General features: G+C 36.5%; 1 protein-coding gene across 4 annotated transcripts in view; it reads right to left on the bottom strand.

Annotated features, from left to right (window-relative positions):
* Window positions 1–18941, bottom strand: part of STRN3 (striatin 3) — an 85316-nt gene that overhangs the window by 46275 nt on the left and 20100 nt on the right. For all 4 annotated transcript variants that reach the window (XM_081829472.1, XM_031024009.2, XM_081829473.1 and 1 more), the window contains exons 2-5: window positions 11304–11407; window positions 10562–10635; window positions 5657–5738; window positions 1589–1762 (exon numbers count right to left, since the gene is read on the bottom strand). In XM_081829472.1, the coding sequence (XP_081685598.1) occupies window positions 1589–1762; window positions 5657–5738; window positions 10562–10635; window positions 11304–11407 (434 nt within the window). The remainder of the gene's footprint in view (window positions 1–1588; window positions 1763–5656; window positions 5739–10561; window positions 10636–11303; window positions 11408–18941) is intronic.

Raw genomic sequence — 18941 nt, 5'->3', positions numbered from 1 at the left:
TTTATTCTTATGTTAATCCCCATACATTACATCATTAGTTTTAGATGTAGTGTTCCATGATTCATTGTTTGTGCATAACACCCAGTGCTCCATACAGAATGTGCCCTCCTCAATACCCATCACCAGGCTAACCCATCCTCCCACCCCCCTCCCCTCTAGAACCCTCAGTTTGTTTTTCAGAGCCCATCGTCTCTCATGGTTCGTCTACCCCTCCGATTTCCCCCGCTTCATTCTTCCCCTCCTGCTACCTTCTTCTTCTTTCTTTTTTTTCTTAACATATATTGCAAAAATAATGCTAGTTTTTAAACTATACATATTATTCATTTCTTAAGCTCTAAAGGAACTCAATGTTAGTTTCTTTCCATTATCTTTTTCTTTTCTATGTCTTTCCAGAAAACTTATGTTTTCAAGGTGATATTTAGTTGGGGGGGGGGGAGTTAAAAAAAAAAAAGTTCTACCTACTTATTAATACCTTGATTTATCAAGTCTGTATTAACCAAAGGTACATCCGATAGAAAACATCAAATTTTGATGAGGACATGAAGAAATTTCTGGTGGGAATGTAAAATAGTTTTAGCCACTTTGGAAAAGAGTTTGGAACTTCCTCAACAAGGTAAACACAGAGTTACCATATGACTCAAAAATTCCATTCCTGAGTATAAACCCCAAAAAATTGAAAACATGTACACCAGTGTTCAAAGTAGCATTAGTCTCTATTTCAAAATGTAGAACCAATCCACAAACCCAACAAATGGACAAGGAATGGATGAACAAAATGTGATATAACCATAGAACAGAATATTATTTGGCAATAAAAAGGAATGAATCACTGACACACGGATGAAGCCTAAAAAATATTATGCTAAGGTAAAGAAGCCACTCACAAAATAGCCATTTATATGAAATGTTCAGAATAGGGAATCTATAGAAACATAAAGTAGATTAGTGGTTACCTAGGGTTGGTGGTGAAAGGAATGCAGGGGAGAATGGGGAGTGTTGGCTAGTGAGAATGGGGTTCCTTTTGGGGATGAGTATTTTCAAAACTAAGACTATGATGATGGCTGAGAGACTCTGAATATCCTAAAAACAAACTACATATTTTAAATGGCAGAAATGTATAGTATGTGAATTTTATCTCAGTAAAGACATTAAATTTTAAAAAGTATAACTGGTGGCTTTCTGAGCCCAAACATAACACAAAACCTTGTTTCTTTCATACTTGTGTGTAAGTAACCATTGCTAGTCCAGTTATAGAGTACCATTATAATTTATTGAAAATACCCTAGCAAAAATTTAAATCAGGATGTTAAAATAGCTCTGAACTACATGAAATTACTCTCAAATTGAAATTTAAATTTTGCACCTATTTCAGAACTATAGCCAATTTCCTGGTATCACAACTTAAGATAGATCAATTTAAAAAGCACCTAAACAGAAAATGTATTTGCCCATGGTACCATGTAGGAGGGGAAGTCTTTAAATCTGAACTCTACCTGCTTTAAAAATTGTTAACAGTAGTAACAAGAAATTAAAGAGATTCACAGTACCCATTATATAAGCAATGTTAACCTATAAGTACAGGTCATACCTTTTGATTTCTTGTCCTTTTTGCTTAGGAGATTCACCTCCATTCAGGATCTGTTCTAAGTTCTTTGTTTCTACTGATCCATTTGGTTCTGAATTGGACAGTCCAAGTAATGACCTTACCCGCTGAGACCGTACATCTAATATTGTATCTGTGTAACCTACTTCCTGAAGATATCTATAAGAGAAAATTTAAAATATTAAATCTCATATATTAATACCTGCAAACTTGTTAACTCAAAATCGTATCAAGGAATTTCAGAAAAGCCCATAACCCTATAAAATATAGTCTTCCTTTGCCTCAAAACTTTCTTCTCTATAGACTAGTTCCAATTCTAAGAGAACAAGGCTAATTACTAACTGAAATTTAATTAAGAAAGCATACAGTATGGCTAACACTAATTAAGGGCCAATTATCCTGAAGCCTAAAAAGCCCAAGAACCTTAAAAAGCTTTAGGAGTTGATGATATATGTTACTTTAAAAAAAAAAAGTCCACAAAGTGGTAAAGAATGAGTAGAACTAAACCTCAGAACTGTGACATGCTAAGTTTAAACCTGGGTTCTTGGCCAGAGGATGATGCACAGGTTAGTTCTCCCTCTAGGATCTAAAATCTGGTACTGAAACTTTCTGTATATCTAATCTAGGATCCAGGATGAGATCTGAAAAGAAGAAAGGGACCAGATTATGACATAATATATAATGGGTCATGAATGGCTTTGTGTGATAAAGAATTTTTTCTTAAAGTATTTGACAGGCTAAGGATGTTAAAAGGAGTCTTAGACACTACTGGAAAAGAACAAAAGATTTTTACATGAAAACTAACGACAGGGAGACTGGTTAGGACACTAACACAGCAAGAAATAAAACTGAAGAGAATAAACATGAGAAAAATAAGCAAGATATAATCTTAGAGACCTGGTGCACAAATAAACATGGTAGGGGCGCCTGGGTGGCTCAGTTGGTTAAGCGACTGCCTTCGGCTCAGGTCATGATCCTAGAGTCCTAGGATCGAGTCCCACATCGGGCTCCCTGCTCAGCGGGGAGTCTGCTTCTCCCTCTGACCCTCCCCCATCTCAAGCTCTCGCTCTCTCTCTCTCTCATTCTCTCTCTCAAATAAATAAATAAAATCTTTAAAAAAAAAAAAAACAACTAAACATGGTAGCAGAATGAAAGGAGATACAAGAATTTTAGAAAAATTTTAGGTTTCTAGCTTAGATGGTGGTTCTATTCAATGAAATGAAAAATAAAGTGTCCGAATCTGGTTTATAGGGTACCTAACAGATAATCATGTCGTATCTACAAAAGTGACATTTATTAGGCACAATAATAAGAAAGGTCAAAGAGATTGGACTCAGTATACAGATTTGGGAGTCATCAGTGTTTGATGGTATTTAAAGCCATGGATTTAAATGAAGTTACCCTGAGAAAAAGCTCTAGAACAGAAAGCCTGGGGACACAGACATCTAAAGGGCTAGAAAAATAAGAGAAAATAAAAGAAAATAAAAGCAAGCACTTGAGAAATAAGGGTGGGTAATGACACCGGGGAGTAAGTATGAAAAAAGAGCTCAAAAAAGAATGAATAGTTAATGTCAAATATTTCCAAAAGATTAAATAGGAACAAAAAAGGTTTCTTAAGTATGTTTGTGAGTAGCTTCAATGTAGTATCAAAGTGGAAAACAGAGTACACAGCTGAGAAATGAACAAGGAAGACTACGGAAATAAACTGTCAGAGAAAGATGTGGAGAGACAGAATATTAATCCAGGCAATAACATTAGGCTTTTATAAGAGAAATACTGTATAAGTGATTTCTCTACAGCTACTGTACTCTTCTAACTGCAATTCTCTTTTGGGGGGAACAGCTGCCAGCACACTCTAACCATGCGGCGGTCTGAATGAGCAGCCAAGATCTCACACAACTAGGTAAAAATAACTGACTCATGGGCGTTTATTTGATCAAGTTAAGCCAATTCTGACTAAAACAGGGGGTCCCCTGCCATCTGGAGAAAAGTGGTTTTCAGTAGAAAACACTGTAACTGAGGGGCGCCTGGGTGGCTCAGTCGTTAAGCGTCTGCCTTCGGCTCAGGTCATGATCCCAGGGTCCTGGGATCGAGCCCCCGCATCGGGCTCCCTGCTCAGTGGGAAGCCTGCTTCTCCCTCTCCCACTCCCTCTGCTTGTATTCCCTCTCTCGCTGTGTCTCTCTCTGTCAAATAAATAAATAAAATCTTTAAAAAAAAAAAAGAAAACACTGTAACTGATACACAGAGGAGAAGAAAACCAGAGAATAAGAACATATCAGGGGCGCCTGGGTGGCTCAGTTGGTTAAGCGACTGCCTTCGGCTCAGGTCATGATCCTGGAGTCCCGGGATCGAGTCCCGCATCGGGCTCCCTGCTCAGCAGGGAGTCTGCTTCTCCCTCTGACCCTCCTCCCTCTCATGCTCTCTGTCTCTCGTTCTCTCTCTCGCAAATAAATAAAATCTTTAAAAAAAAAAAAAAAAAAAAGAACATATCATGGGTGTTTCCATTCCCTGAGAAGTCCTCAGGTATATGTTGGCTCTTGTCTTCCGGATACTCAGTTATTCAGCACTTTCCTCAATTCTGCTAGCATACTTCCAAAGAATAATCTGTTTTTACTGAAGTTTGTTCAAGTTTTAGTCACTAAGAGTTTGGACTGATAGTTTCAAGAGTTTGAATGAAACACCAGAAACTAAAGTGATAAATATGAGGTTTAAATACATCTACAGAAAGGAAAGCAAAAAGTTAAGGAGTTCTCACCTGAAAGCCTTCATATTTTCAGTGAAGTAGAACCTGAGGTGCTCTAATGAGTAAGGGAGAATGGGCTGAGATAGGGTAAAAGTTTAGAGTATCTACTGAGGTATAATGGGAGCAGGACATGACTGGGGTTATGGAAAAAGGCTCTCTGTAATGTTTGTACAGGAAACCATGAATATGTAGGGGCATTCAGAGGACTCTGTGATTTTTCTCCAAGATTTAATTAGAAACAGAAGCAGCAGACAGCAAGACTGAACTAGGGCTGAGATACTGCAGGTATAGTAAAATGACGGGTGGGAGAGGGGTAAGAGAGGGCAGCAAGAACGCTAGGGGTCCTAGCAAAAGGGTGATGGATGATGGGGTCTAAGGTGGAGCTAGGTAAAAATAAAAACAAGAAAAGCCGACATCAACAAATAAACAAAGTAAAACCAACCAGAGCTCAAGGAGCTTAAGGAGAAAATGAAGTAGCCAAGAATCTAAAGATCAAGGTAAGGTCAGAGGGCAAATAACATGGGAGTTGGGGATGGAAAAGGCGGAATATAAGACAAGTGTTGGATCATGGAATATTCCAGAGTAGGGTAGTTCTAGGTAGTAACAAGATCAAGGGTCTGACCACATTTCACAGGGTTACTGAAGTAAAGCTAAACATGTATAGAGTTGAGAAGGTTGAATAATTGTAAATTACCCAGGCTATCAGTAGTACACAGGTACCAAAGCTTTAAAAATATAAGACCGAAAAACAAATAGATAAAAGACAATAAGATATGCCACACAATTACTTATAATACAGCAAAGAATTCAAACATCAAAAAGGTTCCTCAAAGCCGGCGTTGGTGGTATAGTGGTGAGCATAGCTGCCTTCCAAAAAGGTTCCTCAAAAATTCAAGTAAAAGTAGGATTTGGCAAGCCACTTATGAAAGGTTTCAGATAACCAGTTAAATTCCTCTATAAACCAGTAACACGCCCACTTAAAAGCAAGTCTGTGAATTCTGCAGTGATGGGAATGAGAGCATCCACAAGTATGAACTCTATATTGTTTTTGTTCTCGCCTTCCAGTCATCCAGTTTTTATGACATTCTACCCCACAAATAAGAAAACATCATCATCCTGAGTAGTGTTCAAAGGAACATTCAGAGGAGACAAACTTTAAAAAGATCAAATAGTCTAATAAAGAGAGCAATTTGAAAACTCTACACACTGTCCTATAATCACCAAATAATTTTTCACTTGCAAAGTGATTGAATATAAGCACTTTCATACCTAGATCCTTAAAGAAAGCTGAAAATGAACCATTACTTACTGTCTTAACAGCTGTCTGCCTTGCTTCCATGTTAACTGGCTATTCTGAGGTGCTGTGGGAGCTTCTGTGTCTTTGGTTTCTTCTAAAAATTAACACACACACACAAAAAGATGATTTCATACACATTATTTCAACTCTTGAGAAAATATTGTCGAAGCTCTCTCAGGGATAAATTCCCACAAAATATAACTATTTTATAAAGGACAGAAATAAATGAACAACTATTATTTACTGTGGGTCACTCATTTTAAATGTGTTTATCCCAATCAACACTCAGGTACAACCCTCCTTGTTTTAAAATTGGGAAAACCCAAGAGTACATCAACTATTCTACTAGAGATTCAAAAACCAAAAGACTAGGCTTTGAAATGAAATGCTAAAAAGTAATATTTTTTTTTAACTACCAGAATTCTGCTGGGTTGAATGCTTTCAAAAATAAAAAGCTGTATTTAATATTTACTTAAGCTATTCAAAATCAACACTTAGGAAACCTAGTTTATATAAAACTACTGAATAACTTAATTTTGAATCTGTATCAGTTAACTTTAAGTCTATATCATAACATTTTATATAATCAATTTCATTTTAAGAACTAAAACTTAAGGGGTGCCTGGGTGGCTCGGTCGTTAAGCGTGTCTGCCTTCGGCTCGAGTCATGATCCCAGGGTCCTGGGATCAAGCCCCGCGTCGGGCTCCCTGTTCTGCGGGAAGCCTGCTTCTCTCTCTTCCACTCCCCCTCCTCTCCCACTCCCCCTGCTTGTGTTCCCTCTCTCGCTGTCTCTCTTTCTCAAGTAAATAAATAAAACCTTTAAAAAAAAAAAAAAAAGAACTAAAACTTAAACCAGAAAATAGTTTCTACTACAAGTAAAAAGTCATATATTATTCTGGAATAAAAGTATACACATTAAGAGAGAGTTTAATAAATACTATAGGGGGGTCTGGGTGGCTCAAGTCGGTTAAGCATCCAACTCTTGATTTCGGCTCAGGTCATAATCTCAGGGTGGTGAGATCGAGCCCCAAGCCAGGCTCCCCACTCAGTGGGGAGTCTGCTTCTCTCTTTCTCCCTCTCCTGTTGGCCCCTCTCCCCACTCTCTCTCTCTCAAATAAATAAATACATCTTTTAAAAAAAAATACTATAATCTGAAGTGAGTCAAACTCTCAATAAGTATCCCTAGAGAGATTTAAAACTATGTATCAGCACTAATGATATCACAGAAATATTTTCCTATAAAGTCCCATTATGAAAATAAAGATAAAGCAGAGAAGAGAGGATCATAGAAGATCAGCCCTCACACTGAATGTTGACAACCCTTAGCATGGCTCACAGTTGTTGGGCTCCTAGACTCCTCAGAATCATGAGAACAAATACTGGTAGCAGGCATTACTTCTCTAAGTCTAACAATCCCATTATTAACATCTTTTCATTCTTACCCTGAACACAGGAATTTCTAAGATTTCTAGAAATAATTATTTCACCCTAATAGCCTACTTTTCTATTTATAATTTTTTCTATTTATACCATTTGTTTACTGTGTAATTACATATAATACATAACCACTGGAGAAAAAATACATTTTTAGAAGGAACTATAACTGCCCCAAATCCTATCACCAAGTGTTAGTACTTGAGAATTTATCAATCCCTATTTTTCATCTCAAAATACATAAACTCCTTTCTTAAAAAGGGGGGGGGGCAATGTGTGCACAGTACTATAAGTTGCTTTTGACAACATATTTCAACATTCTCTTGATGGCAATAGATTAATATCATAAAATTATTCCATAGAAAGTATATTTAATATAACTAGTCAACTAATGTTGACATTAGTTTCCACTTTTCCCTATTATAAATAATGCTGCTAAGGATATCCTTGAAGTACAACAGAAGCATACAGCTCAATGAATTTTTTAACACACCAATATAACCAGTTCCTCGATGAAGAAAAAAACATTTATCAGCACCCTGAAAGCTTTCCTTGTGCCCTCTTCCAATCAGTAGACACTCCAAAAGGATATCAATACTATCCTGATTTATAAAACCTAGATTAATTTTTGAACTTTATATTCATGAAATCATTTTTACAATTTTCACGTTGTCAGATGCAGTTACGAGTTTGTTCATTTTTGTTGCTAAAGAGCATTCCACTATGCTAAAATATCACACAGTATTATGTACCCATTCTAACACTGCAGGTCACTCAAGTTGTTTCCAGATTTTTATTACAAGATACTATATACAAGCCTTATGATGAACATATGTAAGCCTTTTAAGGAGTAGAATACCTAGAAGTAGAATTATTGGGCCACAGAGCACGCTGCTAGGGCTATGTTCCCTTTAGTATCACCGACAAACCACTTTTAGAGCAGTTCAATCAATTTTCAATCCCAACAGGTTGTTCTAAATCCTCATCAACACTTGACCTTTTTTCTCTTTTGTATTTTATTTTAGCCATTCTGGTAGGTGTCTAATTGTATACACTGCACTTCGGTTGTATTTCCTCAATAACTAATAAAATTGAGTCTCATTTCATCTACTTATTGGCCATTTGGATCTCTTCTCTTATGGGCTGCCTTTTCAAGTCTTTTGCCTATTTTTCTACTGTTAGATTTTTTTTTTCCCCCTAAATGTATGAAAAAGAGCTCTTTACATATTTAGATACATAGGGTTAAACCAGTTTAGGATACATACACATATTGGTATTACTGAGGCACAGGTATAAAAACATGCATATCTTGTACTTCTGTCAAGACAATATTTTACATATTTTTTTACATTTTGATTTATTTTGTGTATATATAAAAGACAACACTAATTTAATGTCTATCTCAATCCATACTTTGATGTAATTTTATTCCATTTTGTTTTCATGTTGTATTTTGCCCATCCCTTCGCTGTTTTCCCCTGCTCAACACCATGAAGTTTTTCTACATCAATAAAAGCAATCTATGTTGCTATTATTGTTCCCATAAATAAAATACTTGGATGTCATTGTATTCCTCATTTTAAGGACATTTTAATAGTTAAATTTATACAGATAAAAAGAGTTGTTTTTAATCTTACCTCAGTTGTAGACAGTAGAGATTTATCTGCTAATGATCTGTTTTACACAAGTTGTTGTACTGAGACCAGCTAACCAATTCTGACTCTAGCTCCAGGAACAATGCAGCTGCAACTAGCCACCTTCCTCACATTTACGAAGACCAAGTTAGGGGGGGATAGCCCTCAAGTTAGAAAATGAATACTTATTTTGTGAATATTCTAACCATATTCGAAAGAAAAGGAGTCAAAGAAAAGTTCTGAATTCATTAGGTTGTGTGAAGCTACTCTACTCCCTCTAACTGCAATAAGACTACTGTAGTAAACAAGGCCCAAAATATATAGACTTTCCATCTTTTTATCACTTATTGTTGCTTTTCCAAGGATTAGGCCACAATATTGTTCCCTACTATCAAAGTGAACCTTCATAATCACTGAAAAGCCAGACCAAAGGAAACCCAGGCAGGACGCTTGGGTGGCTCAGTCGGTTAAGCATCTGCCTTCAGCTCAGGTCATGATCCCAGGGTCCTGGGATCCAGCCCCGCATCTGGCTCCTTGCTCAGCGGAGAGTCTGCTTCTCCCTCTGCCTGCCTTTCTCTTTTTCTGTCTCTGACAAATAAATAAAATCTTAAAAAAAAAAAAAAAAAAAGGAAACTCATGCTGCTCTTATTTTTTTTCTTAATTTTATATATATGCCAACAACCTGAAGATATAAATGGTAAAATTAGTAAGTGAAGAAAAATTAAATCAACTGCAGGTTGTATGTATGAAGTGTTTTGCCAAGTTCTAAGTACTTAACATTAAACTTAATATTAAATTAACAGTATTTAATATTAAACTAAAAACCAATTAAATTTTTAAAATTTACTCTGCCACCTAACTAAAAAAAAATCCCTACGTAAGTTTTATTTTCCCTACCATATATGCTTTGACTTTATTAGATATGGTACAACTATAGGAGAGGAAAAATTGCATATCCAAATAAAGAAACACTTTTTTCTTGTCTTAGTAACCAGCACCCAAGAACAGCACAGAATTCAATCTGATTGCACCATCAAAATGTATATATGAGTTCTAAATATACCTGAAATAAGAAACTGATAGTATTCCCAATATTGTATAATATAAATCAAAATAATCCTCATTTATTATTAGATGTTTAGACGACTCAAACTGTACTGCTTCTCAGCCTTTTGGTTAAGATCAAGTGTAAGCTACTCAAACTGTAATCATATAGAACCCTCAAGTTATCATTAAACTGTTACCCTTTTCCTATATCCAGCCATCTCTTCCCAGCATAACTGTTCATCAGATACTACTCTCACCCTCAATATCCATTCATTTAATTTAGTGCAAGATGCAAAATTTAGTATAGTTGCAAGATGAAGTGAAGATTTTTTTTTCCTTCTCTTAACCTTATTTGGCTGCCTATGAGGTTTCCAAATTCAATCAAATTTCCAATTTTCAGAATTAAACTGTATTAATCACAGCTTCTCCAGTTAAAAAGAACTTTGTAATAATAAAAAATTAAGCTCATATGGGCTAAGAATTACCTACAAGTATAGAAAGAACTGTTTCATTACCTTTCACCTCTAATTAATACCAAAAATGCACCCACAATTTTACAAAGGTTTCAACACAAGGAAAACAGGATAAATAGCCTCAGGATTGAGATGTAGATAAAACTACTTACTTTATTCATTTATTATTTTCGCAAAACACTAGATAATATTACAGTAGTCAACCATTTGACTAACCAATGCTATCAAAGCAAAATGAGGATGAAGAAAACATGTCTGTTACATAAAAATGAGCTTAAACCAATTTTTCTTGAATTGGGTCAGAAGGTTAACAGAAGAATCAAGTTTACCTGATTCAAAGGTTGGCATTTTCAAATCACCTTGGTTCAGTTCTGTGCCATATTTTAATTTGTGATATTTTGCCCTGAAAATTCAATAATAAATTGTTGAAAGAGAATATTTTCTCCTTTTCTACACAGTTAAGACTGGTATACATTTCTCTAATAACAAATAAAACATAATATGAATGTCTGTTTTTAAGCTTTACTTGCAAAGGAAGTTAGGAAAAAAGGTGCACTGCTGTGAAAGAAAAAAATGTAAATTACCCAATTAACATATACACCTGAGTAAAGATAATTTTTTCCTGATCTTTAAAGAAAAAAAAAAAATCCCAAAACTTAGGTTCCATAATAAAAGACGAAAATTATTTCCATTTTAAAGATTTAAATCTTTTCTTTTCCCATTATAAGAATCAAATCAAAGTATCATCTTGTATTTTGGGCAGGGTTTCATTTCTTTCAAAGAGCTTTTTTTTTTTAAAATAGATTATTAATCTCTTTTATTTATGCATATTTTTTAAGATTTTATTTATTTATTTTCCATTCAGTACATGCCCTCTTTAATACCCATCACCAGGCTAACCCATACCCCCCACCCCCCTCCCCTCTAGACCCCTCAGTTTGTTTCTCAGAGTCCATAGTCTCTCATGGTTCGTCTCCCCCTCCGATTCCCCCCACTTCAAAGAACTTTTAAATACACTGTACACTAGTATTAAAAAAAATATTGTTCTATTACAAAATGAGGTACACATACCTTTCTTGTTTTAATGCATACTCTAACATCTTTATTCTTCTTACTAAATCCTTCTTCAAGTTTTCTTGACCTTTTCTTTCTCCTTGCAAAAATGCTATCCGGGCCTAAAAATATAGAAGATTCATTTATTTTCATTTTTTCCTAACAATACATACGGAACCAAAAATAAGAAAACGTGACAGGAAGTTTTAAAATTCATAGAAACAGTCAACCAAACTTTGTTAGTAACACAATTATTTTAAAAATAAACATGACTATAAATCAGCAATTTGCTTACAATCTTAAAGTCTTTAATATTAGTAATTTTTACATAACCATAAAAGGAAATCTTATACATAAAAATTGAACTTACTTCCTAACATATAAGTCACAAAGAACTAAAAACTATTATTTTCATAAATAGATAAAATATTTTTACCAAAATGAGATACTGGTTGTTTCAAAAAACAGTAATAATACCTCAAAAGCATTTTATGAAATACTTAAAAATTTATAATCTTTTCTATTCTACCCACCCACTCCAAATTCTTTCAATTCTTGGAACAACACCACAGTATTGCAAATAGTTTAAGTAAAGCCACCAATGTTCAAAGAACTCATTACTTTCTCTTGTCATTTTTCTACTGTGAGAGGAATTTTTTTCATTTTAATTGCCTTATTTCCTATGAGAGTTAACTCTCTTATCTTTTTCTGGCCCCTCCTATCATGTCAGTCCCCTTTATACACCCAACACTAAAGAGTAATGTTTAAAGAGACTAGCATCTGTGTGGAGACATTTGCCATTATGCACATGGTAACAATAAAATTAACTTCCACATAGAGGAGAATGCTCTTGCTGAGATAACCTATAGATGTATTTGTTGATTAAGAAAAAGGAAGCTACTTAGTAACCTAAATCACGATTAATGGAATCAGAACACATGAATTCAGCTGAATGATGTAACCCATTCAGTTAGGATCTGTTCATTTCTATAAAAGAAATAGACAACAGACCAGCTAAATCAAACTGATTAATAAAAACATAGGACTATTAAATGCCCACTGCCATCAAAACGAGCTCTTCTCTATTATCCTTTTTTTTTTTTAAAGATTTATTTTATTTATTTGAGAGAGAGAGAGAAAGAGAACGAGCACAAGCAGGGGAGAAGAGCAGAGGGAGAGGGAGAAGCAGACTTCCCCTTCAGCAGGGAGCCTGATTCCAGACTAGATCACAGGACCGAGATCATGACCTGAGCAGAAGGCAGACGCTTAACCAACCGAGCCACCCAGCTGTCCCTCTATTATCCTTTAAAAAAAAAAAAAAAAAAAAAAAACACAAAACATGAGGGGCGCCAGGGTAGCTCGGATCAGTTAAGCTAAGCACTGGACTCTTGATGATCTCAGGGTCGTGAGATCGAAACGAGCTTAAGATTCTTTCTCTCTCTCTCCCGCCCCCCCCCCCCACTGCTTACTCTCTCTCTCTTTCACTCTCTCTGAAATAAAAAAGAAAAAGAAAATATCTATAACTCCTTAACACCTGAGATGTTAGCTACATAACACTTCCAAATACAAATTTCAAAACAAAAACAAAACGTCTAGGAGGGATGGTAACTATTCAGAAGCTAACAGTCTAATATCCTAAAGAGAAAAGTTTGACTCGAGCCACAAAGCAAAAGCAAAACGTCAATTTCATCACACAGCCTCAAGAAATTCTAAGTTTTTTGCCTGCATCAACTTTCTTTTTTTTCACTACAGTAAATGCAGTCACCATCCGTTGTCACCATACAACACCCTTACAGTATTACTGACTATATTCTCTATGGGGACTTTTCATTCCCGAACTTATCCATTCTGTAACTGGAAGTTGTACCTCTTTTTTTTTTTTTTTAATTCATTCGAGACACAGAGATACAGAGAGAGAGAGCGCGCATGAGCAGGGGGAGAAGCAGTGGGAGGGGGAGAAGCAGGCTCCCTGCTGAGCAGGGAGCCCAGTGTGGGGCTCATTCCCAGAACCCTGGGATCATGACCTGAGCCGAAGGCAGACGCTTAACCACCTGAGCCACCCATGCGCCCCTGGAAGTTGTACCTCTTAAATCACTTCACCTATTTTGTCCATCCCCCCAACGGCCTCACCTCTGGCAACTACCAGTTCTCTGTATTTATGATACTGTTTCTATTTTTTGTTTGTTCAATTTACTTTGTTTAGATTCCATATAAAAGTGAGATCATATAGTATTTCTCTTTCTTTGGCTTATTTCACTTAGCAGAATACCTTCTAGGTCCATCAGTGTTGTCCCAAATGGCAAGATCTCATTCTTTTTATGGCTGAGTAATATTACATTGTGTAATATTCCTTCATCTTTATCTGTTCAACTATCAATGGCTAATTAGGTTGTTTCTGTACCTTGGCTATTGTAAATGCTGCAATGAACACAGGGGTGCATATATTTTTTCCAATTAGCATTTCCAATGTGGGGCTTGATCCCAGGACCCAGGATCATGACCTGAGCCTTTGTTTAACTGACTGAGCCACCTAAGCGCCCCAGAACCATCCTTGTACTGACTTCAAAAAAAAAAAAAAAAGCAGAAACCATTATCACATACTATAAAAGCATTATGTGACTCCAATTTCCAGATCTTATAAGCATACTGTAATTAGCAGTGGAAAAAGATGAAAAAAGCTTATTTTATTCTGCTTCTTAAAAAGCAGTAATCAGGGGCGCCTGGGTGGCTGAGTCGGTTAAGCGTCTGCCTTCGGCTCAGGTCATGATCCCTGAGTCCCAGGACTGAGTCCTGCATTGGGCTCCCTACTCAACAGGGGTCTGCTTCTCCCTCCCTCTGCTTCTTTCTTTCTCTGTCAAATAAATAAGTAAAATCTTAAAAAAAAAAAAAAAAGTAATCAGTGATTTTCCAATGAGAAAGGCACTGAAACTAAGTGAAAGTCTCAAGGTCCTCTAAAGGATTAAAAAAAAAAAAAACCTAAACAGTGGCAATGTTTCCTATTAGAATCTTACACTATTGTCTATGTGCTACTGAAGCAGACAGTAGAATCTTATGCTATTGTGAGAATTCATTTTCATTTCTTGTCTTGGCATTTTCCTATTAAAAACCATCCATCCATACAGAATCTAGTACATTAAACAAGCACAAACTACATTAAAAAAGCAAGAATCCCACAGCAGCTTTTGAACAGGAGTTGAAGGAAGATAATTCACAAACAAAAAGGACAAAAAAAGCTGAGAATTCATTAAGAAAATACCTTTAAAAGGACATGTCCTAACCCAAACTATGTGGAGATGAGGATAAAAAGAAAGTATCAGATATATCATGACTGCTGGACATGGCCTTATGACCTCACATCACAGAGTATCTATATAGATATTCTGATTCTGACTTAAAAGGTAAAGGTTACGTCTGATAGTGATAAAAAATAAAAAAGACCAATTAAGTAAGAGACAGTGTTTAATAAAGGTTCACTGACAACGAATTCCGAGCTGTTTTTACAGGTCATAATGCACCATTAGTAGGATCATCTCAGCAAATAAATACTTTAAAAATGCAAAAAACAAAACAAAACAAAAAAGAATAGGGACACCTACACCACACCTGGGTGGCTCAGTCAGTTAAGCCCCTGCCTTCAGCTCAGGTCATGATACCAGAGTCCTGGGATCAAGCCCAAAATCCAGCTCCTAGCTCAGCGGGGAGCCTGCTTCTCTCTCTCTCCCTCTGCCCCCCAACCCTGCTCGTGCTCTCTTTCTCTGTCAAAATAAACAAATAAAATCTTTTTAAAAAAAAAGTAACTGCAAAAAGCATATTTACAATGGCAACAAAAAACAAAAGTATCTAGGAATAAACCAACAAAAATGTGCAAGATCTCTGCATGAAAAACTGCAACCTGTACAAAAAAGACAACCTAAATGGAGTAGCAGACTCATAAAAAACAATTTTCATGCAAACTGTGAGTTAATGCAATTCCAATTAAACTTTCAGTGTGTGTGTGTGTGTGTAACTTGACAAAATGATTCTAAAATTTATGAAGAAATTCAAATTGCCAAGAACAGGCAAGAGAATCCCCAAGGAGGAAATGGTAGAACCTGCTCTACCAGAAAGTAAGATGGTTTATAAAACTAGAGAAATTAAAACAGTGATTGGTACAGGGATAGACAAATAGATAAAAGAAAAAAAAAGAAAAAACCCAGAAACAAACCAATGTATATGAGGTCACATGATTTATGAAAATAGAAGTTCAGAACAGTAAGAATGGCCCTTTCAGAACTTGTGCTTTTTTTTTTTTTTTAAAGATTTTATTTATTTATTTGACAGAGAGGGAGACAGCGAGAGAGGGAACACAAACAGCGGGAGTGGGAGAGGGAGAAGCAGGCTTCCCGCTGAGCAGGGAGCCCGATGCAGGGCTCGATCCCAGGACCCTGGGACCATGACCTGAGCCGAAGGCAGACGCTTAACGACTGAGCCACCCAGGCACCCTAAAATGATAGAGCCAGTGTGGAAGATAATATAGTGGTTCCTCAAAAAATTAAAAATAGAACTACCATATTACCCAGGCGCCTGGGTGGCACAGTCGGGCTGAATGGCCAACTCCTGTTTTAGGCTCAGGTCGTGATCTCAGTGTCATGAGATCAAGCCCTGCATCAGGCTCTGTGCTCAGCGTGGAATCTGCATGGGACTCTCTCTCCCTCTGCCCCTCACCCATGCGCACCTTGCACGCGCAAGCACGCATGCGCTCTCTCAAAGTAAATAAATTAATCTTAAAAAAAATATTACCCAGCAATTTCAGTTCTGGGCATATACTAAAAAAGACTGAAAGCATGGTCTTGAAGAGAAATTTACAGACCCACGTTAACAGCAACACCATTCATTACAGCTAAAACCTAGAAGCAACCCAAGTGTCCATCAAAAGATAAATGGAGGCACCTGGGTGACTCAGTCAGTTAAGCATCTGACTCTTGATTTCAGTTCAGGTCATGATCTCAGAGTCATGAGATTGAGCCCTGTGCTGGGGCTCTGTGCTCAGCAGGGAGAAAAATTACATTTGTGTCTGATGAATTTTTAATATAAATAAAAAAACGAAAAGCATGATCCTTCAAAAAAAAAGCATCAGACTTAATTAAATTTGAAAACACTTCTGCTCTGCAAAAGACATTATTAAGAGAATGAAAAGACATACCACAGACTGGGAGAAAATATCTGTAAAAACACATATCTGATTAAGGATTGCTACTCACTACCTACAAAGAATTCTTAAAACAACTCTTATTAATAACCAAAATTTTAAAAGGGCAAAAGATCTGAACAGACATGTCAACAAAGAAGATACACAGGTGGCAGATAAGCATCTGAAAAGATGCTCCACATCACTGTCATCAGGAATATACAAATTACAACAATAATGAGATATGACTACACATCCATTAGAATGGCTGAAATCCAAAACACAGGTCAGTATGTGAAGCAACACAAACTCATTCATTCCTGATGAGAATGCAAAATGGTACAGCCACTTCAGAAACCTGTATGGCAGTCTTTTATTACAAACTAAACATACTCTTACCCTAAGATTCCTCAATCATGCTCCTTTGGTACTTACCTAAATTAGCTGAAAACTTTTGTCTACACAAAAATCTACACATGAATGTTTAAAGCTGTTTTATTATTAACTGCCCAAACTTGGAATCAACCAAGACATCCTTCAACAAGTGAATGGATAAACTGTGGCGCATCCATACAAGGAAACACATTTCATCAATAAAAATAGATGAACTATCAAGCCATGTAAAGACACGGAGGAACCTTAAATGCATATTCCAAAAAGTGAAAGAAGCCAGTCTGGAGAGGCCACATATTGTGTAATTCCAACTATAACATTATAGAAAAGGCAAGACTATCAACACAGCAAAAAAAATCAGTGGTTACCAAGTGTTCAGGGATATGGGGGAAGATGAATAGGTGAAGCACAGGGAATTTTTAAGGGTTATGAAACTGTTCTGTAGGATACTATAAGATGAATCCATAACATTATGCTTTTGTCAAAACCTACAGACCAGTACTACACAAAATGAACATTAAAGCAAACTATAGACTCCAGTTAATAACATTCAAAACTGGTTCATTGGGCACCTGGGTGGCTCAGTTGGTTAAGCGACTGCCTTCGGCTCAGGTCATGATCCTAGAGTCCTGGGATCGAGTCCCGCATCGGGCTCCCTGCTCTGCGGGGAGTCTGCTTCTCCCTCTGACCCTCCCCCCTCTCATGCTCTCTCTATCTCATTCTCTCTCTCAAATAAATAAATAAAATCTTAAAAAAAAAAAAATTTAAAACTGGTTCATTAATTGTAGCAAATGTACCACTCTAATGCAAGATGTTAATAAAAGAGAAAAAATGTTTTTTTGGGGGGGTGGGGGCACGACACATATGGGAGCTCTATGCCATATGCTCAATTTTTCTGTAAACCTAAAATTATTCAAAATATTCATCAACAAGTATTGGTGAGGATGTAGAGAAACTGGAACTCTTGTGCACTGCTGATGGGATTATGATACAACAATTACATCCATGAAATACTGTGAAGGTTCCTTGAAATATTAAAAATAAAAGTATCAAATACGATCCAGCAATTCCACTTTTGAGTATATATACCCAAAAGAATTTAAAGTCAGGTCTTGAAGAGATATTTGCATACCCATATTCACAGCAGCCTTATACAAAACAGCCAAGAGGTGGAAGCAACACAACTGTCCATCTGCTGATGAATGGACAAACAAAATGTGGCATATACATACTAAGGAGTATTACTCGGCCTTAAAACGGAAAGAAATCCTGCCACATACTACATGAATGAACCATCAAGACATACTGTGTCAAATGAGGCAGTCACATTAAGGACAAATATGTACAATTTCACTTTTATGAAGTATGTAAAAGTACTGAAATTGATAGTAACTGAAAGTAGAAGGGCGTTTAAAAAGGAGAGGGGGAGGGACACCTGGGTGGTTAGTTAAGTGTCTTTCTTGATTCTTGATTTCAGCTCAGGTCTTGATCTCAGGGTTGTAAGGTCAAGCCCCACACAGGGCTCCAAAAAAAAAAAAAAAAAAAAAAAGGAGAGGGGTAGGAATTGTTGTTTAATGGGTTTAATGTTTCAGATTTGCAAGATGAAAAAGTTCTGACGATCTGTTTCACAACAATGTGAATATACTTAACACTAATGAATTGTACACTTAAAAAAAAATTGTGCTAGCAATGTCCACAATAGCCAAACTGTGAAAAGAGCCAAGATGTCCATCAACAGATGAATGGATAAAGAAGATGTGGTATATATATACAATGGAATATTATGCAGCCATCAAAATGAATGAAATCTTGCCTTTTGCAACGACATGGATGGAACTGGAGGGTATTATGCTGAGCGACATAAGTCAATCAGAGAAAGACAGTACCATATGACCTCACTGATACGAGGAATTCTTAATCTTAGGAAACAAACTGAGAGTTGCTGGAGTGGTGGGGGGTGGGAGGGATGGGGTGGCCGGGTGATAGACACTGGGGAGGGTATGTGTTATGGTGAGCACTGTGAATTGTGTAAGACTTTTGAATCACAGATCTGTACCTCTGAAACAAATAATACATTATATATTAAAAAAAAAAAA

Source organism: Leptonychotes weddellii, chromosome 9 (genome assembly GCF_054177405.1).
Source record: "Leptonychotes weddellii isolate Sample4059 chromosome 9, ASM5417740v2, whole genome shotgun sequence".
Classification (NCBI taxonomy): Eukaryota; Metazoa; Chordata; class Mammalia; order Carnivora; family Phocidae; genus Leptonychotes; species Leptonychotes weddellii.
The sequence above is the reverse complement of the archived record's forward strand: the minus strand, read 5'-3'. Positions and strand labels throughout refer to the sequence as shown.